Source organism: Gracilinanus agilis, chromosome 2 (assembly GCF_016433145.1).
Source record: "Gracilinanus agilis isolate LMUSP501 chromosome 2, AgileGrace, whole genome shotgun sequence".
Taxonomy (NCBI): Eukaryota; Metazoa; Chordata; class Mammalia; order Didelphimorphia; family Didelphidae; genus Gracilinanus; species Gracilinanus agilis.
In genome coordinates, this window is record NC_058131.1 from 163,039,885 (window position 1) to 163,050,603 (window position 10,719).

Here is a 10,719-nt window from a genome sequence, read left to right on the forward strand (position 1 = left end):
AGGCAAGGCTTTTCTAAACAAAAGGTTAGGGTGTCTGGGCCATGAGACATGGGTGTGTCATGGTCTTGGGCAATTATGTTCTTGGCTGACTTTTCCTCAAGACATTGCAAAACTACTTTATTCATAGATTAGAGCTTCTTGTTATCTTTATTTAGAGAGGCTAGCTGTAGTGTGACAGAAAGAACAATAGTCCTGGAGTTAGTAAGAGCTAGGTTTATATTTCACCTCTGTGACTGTCTCCTCTCCCTTCTCCTCTTCCTCCTCCTTCTTTCTTTTTAAAAAACTGTTAGGCAATTGAGTTAATTTGTTTGCCTAGGATCATACAGCTAGGAAGTCTCTGAGGGCAGATTTGAACCCAGGACCTCCTATTTCTAGGCCTAGAGCTCTCTTCTTCACTGAACCATCTAGCTACTGTCTTTTTTCTTCTTTTTTCTTTCTTTCCTTCTTCTCCTCCTCCTCCTCCTCCTCCTCCTTCCCCCTCCCTCTTCCTCTTCCTTGTATATTGGGGTCTTATTTTCTACATGATGAGTTACAGCCTTATGCATTTTAGCTCTTAGAACAAAGTACTGCTTGTTAAGTATTTGCTTAATTTTTAAAAATTGGATTAAATACAATTTATCAAGTACCTACTCTATGGAAACATACTGCTATGTAATGAAGAAGAGATAGGAATAATTAAGATAAGATCCAAAGCTCTCCACTTTTTATTTTATTATTAAATGATAAATTATATGACTAAGGCCAAAAATCCTATAGGAGTTCAGTGGAGAAAACTAAAAAGAGTCAGAGAAGAAGGGTTTAATGGGCTTGAAAGATGAAGTAGAATTTGAATGATACTTTGAAGAAGCTGAAAAGGATGTTATGTCAGGTACATGTAATACCCTCTGCCCTCTTACCAAACTCTTTTTCCCTAGTGTCTCTTTTAGTCATAATATTGGACTTGGGAAAGCACTTCATAGGATGGTTTATTTGTCATCATAGTTTCAATGGCTCTTATAAACTGAGGCAGCCTGGGCATAGAGAAGGGATAGAGCCCAGTCAACCACTTTTTGTATTTCTAATTGTTATAAGTGGCTAAAATTCTTACCCACTTTACCTAGCACCATATGATGGCAACACTGATGACAAATTGCCTGACTTCTTGGAAGCAGAGACAAAGACTAAAATACCCAATAATGCATTACTATACTTGGGCATCTATAAAAATGAAATACTATGTTATTGTTTTCTTTGTTGGAAGAAATTGACTGAATTACTCCAAAGACAATGAGCAAAGTCAAAGGAAATCAGGCACAGGACTGAAATTAAGAATCATGCTTTGGGGTCCTTGGCCCAGCTACAACATGTGATTTTCTAGATAAGTAATTTGTAGTAAAGTTGAGCCACTGAGATGGAATCCTATAATGTGTTTAGATAACATCCATAGAATAGGAAATGTATCTTTGAAGTATGTGGGATTCCAAGAACCCTCCTGCTTAGAAGCAATTGTTTAACTCAACAAGAAACTCAGACACACAGATACATCATGGAAATCATGGAATTACAAAACTTCAGAGTTAGAAGAGACACCTGAATCTATCTACACTAACCCACACTTATTGACAAATTCTCTTTTTAAGTACCTGAAAATAAGGACCTTTAATCTTTGCTTGAAGATCTTAAGTAAGAAAAAATATGCCACATTACAAAGTAGTCCATTTGACTGTTGGGTAACTTAAATCATCAGGATGTTCATTTGTTTCTAGGTTTATTTGTTGTTGTTTTTTTGTTCCTGACATGAAATATACATTTTATTCTTTGCTCTTATTTCTTCCCTCTAGGACCAAACAAAATAGATTTACAGGCTTTACCAGTTCTAACATTTTATGAAGACAAGTTTAATTATAAAATATGGCCACGTACTACTTTAAGAATGCTATTGGGGGCAGCTGGGTGGCTCAGTGGATTGAGAGCCAAGTCTAGAGTTGGGAGGTCCTATGTTCAAACTCAGACACTAGCTATGTGACCCTGGGCAAGTCACTTAACCCCCATTGCCTAAGATGGAAGGTAAGGGTTAAAAAAATGCTATGGATTCTTGAGCCAAAATGGTGGAGTAGAAGCAGGGAAGCTTGAAACCACCTTGAGAATCCTCTCTAACCAATCTTAAAATAATGCCACAAAATGAATACAGAAGTGAAAGAACCAACAAGGAGACAGATTGAAGCTGCTCTTATGAAAAAAACAACCTGAAAGGTAGGCAGAAAACATTTGGAGCAGTAGGATGAGAGAGGAGCATAGCCAGAAGCAAGGTATAGGGATTAAGCCAAGAGTAATACACACACACACACACACACACACACACACACACACACACACACACACATCTACTGTGCCAGGTTCGGAACCTGAGCCCAAGCCAACATCCACACCCCAAGACGTTGCCTGGGCCAATAGTAGTCCAACCCAACACAAATCCCTTAAAGTTTCAACCAAACCTACATTGAGGTCCTGAAATTCAGCCTAGGGCAGTCTGTGATGCATGGCCTGATCTATGTGGACCCAGAGCAAGCCAAAAGCTCAAAGTGGAGCCCCAGGGCAAAGCAGAATGCTGTGTTCCTGACCTGATCAAACCCAAAGTAAGACCAAAAGCCTACACCTAAGCCTGAGACTAGAATTTGAACTATCAGCATTCTCAGTGGGTAATTGAACCAGCAGCGAGAGGTTGCTCTAAGAGCTCCCAGCCCATAGGCCATAATGCCATCTTGGAAGAATTGAAACTTCCAGAAACCCAGAAATAAGGCTAAGGATAGCAACAGGAAGGACTGAAATTTAAGAGGGTGCCCTAACCTTCTGGAGAACAGAGTCTACCTTTAAAAAGGTTTGGAAAATCAGCAAACTTGAAAAAAACAACAACACTTAACTATAGATAAATTTTATGGTGGCAAAAATCAAGGCACAGACATAGAGGGGACTCTTAAAACAAAATAAACAGTTACAAAGTCCAAAAGAAAAATATGAATTGGACTCAGAAGCTGGAAGAGGTCAAAAAGGATCTCAAAAATCAATTAAGAGAGGCAGAGGAAAAGTGAGGGAAAGAAATTAAAGCAATGCTAGAAGAAATGGGCCAAATGAAAAAGGAGGCTCAAAAGTTAATGGAGGAAAATCATTTCTTAAAAATTAAAATTGGGCAACTAGAAGCTAATGACTTTATGAGACATCAAGAAACAATAAAAAAAAAACAGAAGAATGTACAAACAAAAGAAAACATGAAATATCTCATTTAAAAAAAACTGACCTGGAAAAAAGATTCAGGAGAGACAATTTAAGGAGTACTGGACTACCTGAAAGCCATGATCAAAAAAGAAAGCCTGGACATCATAATACAAGAAATTACCAATGAAAACTACCTAGATATACTTGAACAAGAGAATAAAATAGAAATTGAAAGAATCCACAGTTTATCTCCAGAAAGAAATCCTCAAATGACAACTTCCAGGAACATAATAGCTAAATTCAAGAGCCCTCAAGTCAAGGAGAAAATACTGCAAACAGCCAGAAAGAAACAATTCAAATACCATGGAGCTACAATGAGGATCACATGGGATTTAACAGCTTGCACGTTAAAAGATCAGAAGGCATGAAATATGATATTCAGGAGGGTGAAAGATCTAGGTCTACAATCCAGAGTCACTAATCCAGCAAAACAGAGTATATTCTTTAGGGGGAGGGGGTATGGTCATACAATAAAATAGAAGATTTCCAAGCATTACTGAGGAAAAGATCAGACCTAAACAGAAAATATGAAATCCAAACATAAGACCCAAGAGAAGCCTAAAAATGTTAATAAGAAAGAGAAAATTAAAGGGATTTAATAAAGTCTAACTATATGTATTCCTACATGGAAAGAAGATATTTATAAGACTAGAAGTTGGTTTTATGAAAAAAATTGGCAGAATGTTGGTTAATTTGATTAAAAAAGGAAAGAATAATAAATAATTAGTATGAAAAATGAAAAGGGTGATTTCACTTCCAATGTAGAGGAAATTAAAGAAATTAGGAGCTATTTTGCCCAATTATATGCCAATAAATCTAACAATCAAAATGAAATGGATGAATATTTTCAAAAATACAAATTGCCCAGATTAGCAAAAGAGGAAACAGAATCTTTAAATAATCCCATATCAAAAAGAAATTGAACAAGTCATCAATGAACCCCCTAAGAAAAAATCCTCAAGGCCAGATGTATACACAAGCTAATTCTACCAAACATTTAAAGAACAATGAATCCTAATACTATATAAACTATTTGGGAAAATAGTCAGAGAAGAAATCCTCCCAAATTCTTTTTATGAAACTAATATGGTACTGTTACCTAAGCCAGGAAGAACAAAAACAAAGAAAGAAAATTACTGGTTAATTTCATTAATGAATATAGATGCAAAAGTTTTAAATAAGATACTAGCAAGGAGAATACAAGGATCAGGGATCATTCATTATGACCAGGCAGTATTTACATTAGGAATGCAGATCTGGTTTAATATTAGGAAAATCATAACCATAATCGACTATAACAATAAACAAATTAACAGAAATTACATGATTATCTCAACAGATGCCCAAAAAGCCTTTGACAAAATACAACACTAATTCCTATTAAAAACACTAGAAAGCACAGGAATAAATGGGTCATTCCTAACTTCAGCAAGTATCATCTGCAATGAGGATAAGTGAGAAGCCTTCCCAATAAGATAAGGGGTGAAGCAAGGATGTCAATTATCACTACTCTTATTTAATATTGTATTAGAAATGCTACCTTTAGCAATAAGGAAAGAAAAAAATTGAAGGAATTAAAGTAGGCAATGAGGAAACTAAACTATCACTTTTGGCAGATGATATAATAGTATACTTGGAGAATCAACTAAAAACTAGTTGAAATAATTAATTACTCTAGAAAAGTTGCAGGATACAAAATAAATTCACAAAATCATCAGCATTTCTATTTATTACCAACAAAGTCCAGCATCAAGAATTATATCAGTGATTCCCAAAGTTGGCGCCACCACCCCCTCGTGGGTGCTGCAGCAATCCAGGGGAGTGGTGATGGCCACAGGTGCATTTATCTTTTCTATTAATTGCTATTAAAATTTTAAAAATTAATTTCCAGGGGCACTAAGTAATATTTTTTCTGGAAAGGGCACGGTAGGCCAAAAAAATTTGGGAACCACTGAATTAGATAAATTCCATTTAAAATCACTCTAAACAATATAAAATACTTGAGGATCTATTTGCCAAGGAAAACCCAGGAAATATATGGATACAATTACAAAACACTTTTCTCACAAATAAAATCAGATGTAAACAATTGCAAAAATGTTAATTGCTCATGGGTAGGCAGAGCTAATATAATAAACTGACAATTCTACATAAATTAATTTATTTATTCAGTGCCATACCAATCAAACTACCAAATACTTATTTTGTACAACCATAAAAGACAATAATAAATTTCATCTGAAAGAACAAAAGGTCAAGAATATCAAGGGAACTAATAAAAAAAATGTGAAGAAAGTAGACCTAGCAGTACTATATCTCAAACTGTACTATTACGCAACAATCATTAAAACAATCTGGTATTGACTAAAGAATAGAAAGGTAGATCAATGGAACAAATGAGATATTTAGGGGTAAATGACCTTTGCAACCCAGTGTTTGATAAATCCAAAGATCTCAGCTTTTGGAATAAGAACTCATCTTTAACAAAAACTGCTGGGAAAATTGGAAAACAGCAGGGCAGAAGCTAGATATAGACTGCTATCTCACACCTTATGCCAAGATAAGATCAAAATGGATATATGATTTAGTTATAAAGAGTGATACCATAACTAAATTAGGGGAACACAAAATAGTTTACCTGACAGATCTTTGGGGAAGGGAAGAATTTATGACAAAATGAGAGAGAGAGAGAGAGACAGAGAGACAGAGAGAGAGAGAGAGAGAATTATAAGATATAAAATGAATTGGTCAAAGGACACGAACAAGCAAATTTCAGATGAGGACATCAGAGCCATCAATAATCATATGAAAAAATGTTCTGAATCACTCTTGATGAAAGAAATGCAAATTAAAACAATACTAAGGTACAATTTAACACCTATCAGATTGGCCAATTGCCACATCCCCTCCAATGTGATCATTTTATGCCTCAGAAATCAGTAAACTAAAAATCAGGGCTTGATTTATTATTTTGTTGTCTAGCCTTATGAACATGATAGAGAAAATATTAATAATGTAGATTAAATTTAGAAGTGTGTCTTATGTACATTTTTTCCCTGAGAACTGATTGCTACCTACATATTCCTATTTGGAAGAGTGGTAACTTATCCAATTACTAAAGGTTTTCAAGTAGAAGCTAAGAAAATCAATTTTTAGGGATATTATTCAGGGATTCCTCTTGAGTTTCTTCAACTTCTGATGCTATAATTCTGTGAGTTTAAAATATCCCCAGTGATGATAAATCTATATCCTTTGAAGGCAGATTTGATTTTTGGAAACAGCCAAAAGACACTTGGAGCCAATACGCATGAATAAGATTAGTGTTTGATCTCTGTAGTATAGTTTTAGGGTAAAAAGTGATAATGATTCTATATTATGCCCTCAAAGAAGAATTCATGGCAGCCTCTCAGTAATAAGGACACAGCCCCTGAAGGTAACTACTTTAAAAGCAAGAATCACTGGGAGTAAAAACCCTGGTATGCTCAGGTATTGCCAAATAGTCTCATGATTTCATAGTGACACTTATTTTGTGTATTATTTATATTACTTAGCACAATGAAATGTGCATATTAGGTCATCAAAATTCCTTTGTGAATGAATTATTTTGACTAGATGCTAATATATGCTGATTAGTGCTTCTTATAGGGGGATAATGTGATTTCAGAACTGAATATTGTCATTGCAGTTTTTTGCTTATCTTCTCCAGTATAGCTAAAAGGATTTCTGAAATCATGCAGTTATTGTTCAGTCATTTCAGTCTTGTCCAGCTCTTTGTAACTCTATTTGGGGTTTTCTTGGCAAATACTGGAGTGGTTTGCCATTTCCTGCTCAAGCTCATTTTACAAAAGAGGAAATTGAGGCAGATAGGTTTAAATGACTTGCCCAGGGCCACACAGCTAGTAAGGGTCTAAGGCCAGATTTTAATACAGAAAGATGAGTTTTCCTGACTCCAGGTTTAGCACTCTATGCACTGTGACACCCAGTTGCCCTTGAAATCATGTAATATAATCCACATTTTAGAGATGAGGAAACAAGCCCAGAGAGGTTAAATGATTTGCCCAAAGTTGCACAGATAATAAGTGTTCAAAGATGAGATTCAACATAAGGGTCCTCTGACTCCAGTTCTAAAACAGATGTGGGTTCACCTGAATAAGGCAAGTTTCACATAATAAGTGAAGTGAGTGTAAGAGGTAGATGTTAGCTGATAGATGGGGTGTACTCTGGTAACCCTCCTAGCTGAATGGGTATGGGTCCAATCCACTCATTCCACCCTTCCTTGCTAGGGAAGATTCTTGGGGGTGTAACACATGAGGAGATTCCCCAAAATGGATGTGCCAGGGTAGAGAGGATAGAGGGAAATGTTGGGAGTTGAATGAGACCCAAATGGCTCCCATCAATTACCCAAAGCTGGGTTATTTGGGGGCAAGCCTCCCTCTACTCCAACCTAACTGCCCACCAATATGGAGTTTGAGTTCCTTCCACACATCACCCACAAGATGCTGCCTCCCACCTTGAAATCACTCTTCCAACTCTGTCTTAAACTAACTCAGCTGAGGTTTATTCAGGAACAAGGTATTCAGGGATTATGGGGAAAGATTTCAGGAAAAAGGGTGAAGACAAAACTATTGAAAATGCATTCTCAGTCTCTCCCAGGGTTGGGCAATAACTAGATTTCTTCTATAACTTTATATCTTAGTTAACTGACTCAGGACCCCAATAAAACTCCTATCCTAAAAGGTTATAAATGACTAAAGAAGGAAGGGCAATAAATAAACCCAACTTAGACTTAGTTAGCCCTCCATGGGCCAACTCTCTCCCACCAGTCTCTGGCTCCTTGGCCACAGAGGGAACTTCAATATTTGTCTTCTCAGATGTTCACTGAAGATGTAGAATCAATGAGGTTGGCTATAGTAGCAGATGATCTGGTAAAATCTCAGATTTAGGGTTTTTGAGATATTCAGGGTCCTACAGAAACACTGTCTCCCACCTCCCTGACTTTCCCCAAAAGGTCCAGAAAACAGTGAGTGATCATTGATTTTCTGATCCCAGAATTCTCAGCCTCAACCCAACTGCCAACTCTCCTGGGTCCTCAGAGTTCCTTCAAATGCAGTCTTGCTTGGCCCCTTATTCTGTCACATGAGGCAGTAAAAATGAAAAAGGATAAGAGGAAAGGGAGACATTCAATATGACAAAGAAAATGGCAATTTCCATGTTAGGATTTAGTTTAGTTTGGGCTCTTCTCAAGTGTGGTGAGATCTATAGAACAATGGGTTTGAAAGCCTAGATAAGTCAAATGAACATAGGGCTTTAAATCAAAGCGAAGACAGAGGATATCTTAAGAAATATGTGATGCTTTTACTGTAATGATTGAGTTTAGTTATTGAGTTGTATTCAGTGAGAAGAGAATCTGGCAACAGTTCTAGAAAGTAGTGGAGAAAGAGAAACCAATGGAGGAAGTGTTAGCATGGGTTAACTATAGAATCCTTATCAATGTTTATAGCTTTAATATCAGCAGTTATTATTGCTGACATTCCTTTAAAGCTTAAAACACATTTTGTAGGAAATATGGTGAGATGATTTGAAAGTTAGTGATTAAAAATTCACTGTGCCATAAGAAATGCCAAGCAGGTTAAATTTATTTATTTATTTTTTAAAGAGGATTGAATCAAATAAATTTTATTCAACTCTTTGGGATGAAGAAAACAAGTGAAATAATATAAAATGTCATTAAGAAATATTCTTTTAAAACTGAGACCTAAAGCTTGAATTTAAATGTTTTATAAATTGTTCAACATTAACCATTTAAAAAATGTTATCTAATTCATATGATTTAATTTACTGCAATAAGTGCAACACTGACAAATGTATAGTCTTTTGTAGCAGTATTGTACACAGAACTAATGAATTATTACTTTATATGTGATATGCTTTTAATGAGCTCATATCCAATACATACATTGTTTTCCTCAACTTTATTTTTATATTATGCTAATATCTTTCATGAAGTATAACTTAAACAGGTTTATAATCTAGCTTAGATTCCAGCTTCTTAGAATCAGCCACTTTTCTGACTGCTTTCATGAAATCTTCCTGTACTACAAAATCATGATCAGCATGAATTGCAAACATACCTGGTTCAGTGCAAACATTTCTCATATCTGCCCCATTAAAGTCATCTGAGAGCTTCACAATTGCTTCATAATCTATTTCACCATGTTTTATGATAGGACCTTTATGAATTTTCAAAATGTCTAATTTTGATTGTTCATTTGGCAAATCAATATGTATTTTTCTATCTAATCTTCCTGGACGCAACAAAGCAGGATCCAATGTGTCCGACCTGTTTGTAGCCATGATTATTTTGACTCTGTGTAAAGTATAAAATCCATCCATCTGATTCAGTAACTCCATTAGGGTCTTCTGAATTTCTCTATCAGTACCCTCAGAAAAACCACGGCCACCAATAGCATCTATTTCTTCCCTGAAAATGATGCATGGTTGGTGATCCCTGGCATAATTAAACATTTCTCTGATCAAACAAGCATTTTCACCAATGTACTTGTCTACAATTGAACTGGATACAACCTTTAAAAAATTGCAATCCAGTTGGCTAGCAACAGCTCTTGCCAAGAGTGTTTTTCCTGTTCCTGGTGGTCCATATAGTAAACAACCTTTTGGAGGTATTATTCCTACACACTGAAATAACGCAGGGTTTGTAATAGGTAATTCTATTACCTCTCTTAATTCTCTGATTTGTTCAGATAGCCCTCCAATTTCAGAATAAGAATCATTCCCAGGGTCCTCATGAGACATATTGTAAACCAGTGGATCAACTTCTCTTGGCATGTATCTCATAATAGTTAGCGTATTCATATCCAGAGCAACTCTTGTCCCTGGCTTCAGCTTACTTTTGTCAAGTTGACGCCAACAACCCACAACACGTCTTGGTCCATTTGTTGCTTTAACAATGAATTTTTCTTCTGTTAACTGCTTAAGTACTTCACCCACAATCTGCCCAACACTTTTAAGGCCTTCAGATCATTTTCAGATTTTTCATATTGCCTGGTAAGCTCTTTCAGCTGTTCTCTTAATTCTTTGAGGTGTCCATCGATTTCCTTGTGCTCTAGCAGCTTCTAATGGTAGTCCTGAAGAGCCTTATCTCTTGGGTCTGCCATGATGAGAAGACACCTCTCATAGGGGATGCTGGGAATGTCTGAGCAGGTTAAATTTTAAAAAAGTAGAAAGACTTACATGAAATTACGAAGAGTGAAACCAATAGAACCAAAAGAACACTATATGTAGCAATAGAAATGTTGCCTGAAAAATGCCTTGGATATATCCACTTTTTGAGAAAGTACTGACAAATAGAAATAAGGAAGACATAGTTTTAAATATACATATACCTTTTTGTTAAATGATACTTTTTCTGAGGAGGGAGAAGAAAGTTATCTGAGTGCTTTAATGTAA

The 10,719-nt window shown here is 35.9% G+C and overlaps 1 protein-coding gene across 1 annotated transcript; it reads right to left on the minus strand.

The window, feature by feature from the left end:
• Positions 1 to 9,264: 9,264 nt before the first annotated feature.
• On the minus strand, positions 9,265 to 10,460 carry LOC123234839 (26S proteasome regulatory subunit 10B-like). Its single transcript, XM_044660829.1, is given in 2 exon segments — positions 9,265 to 10,277; positions 10,280 to 10,460. Coding segments are annotated over 2 exon segments (1,161 nt in total). The 5' UTR covers positions 10,428 to 10,460.
• Between the last annotated feature and the right edge of the window lie 259 nt (positions 10,461 to 10,719).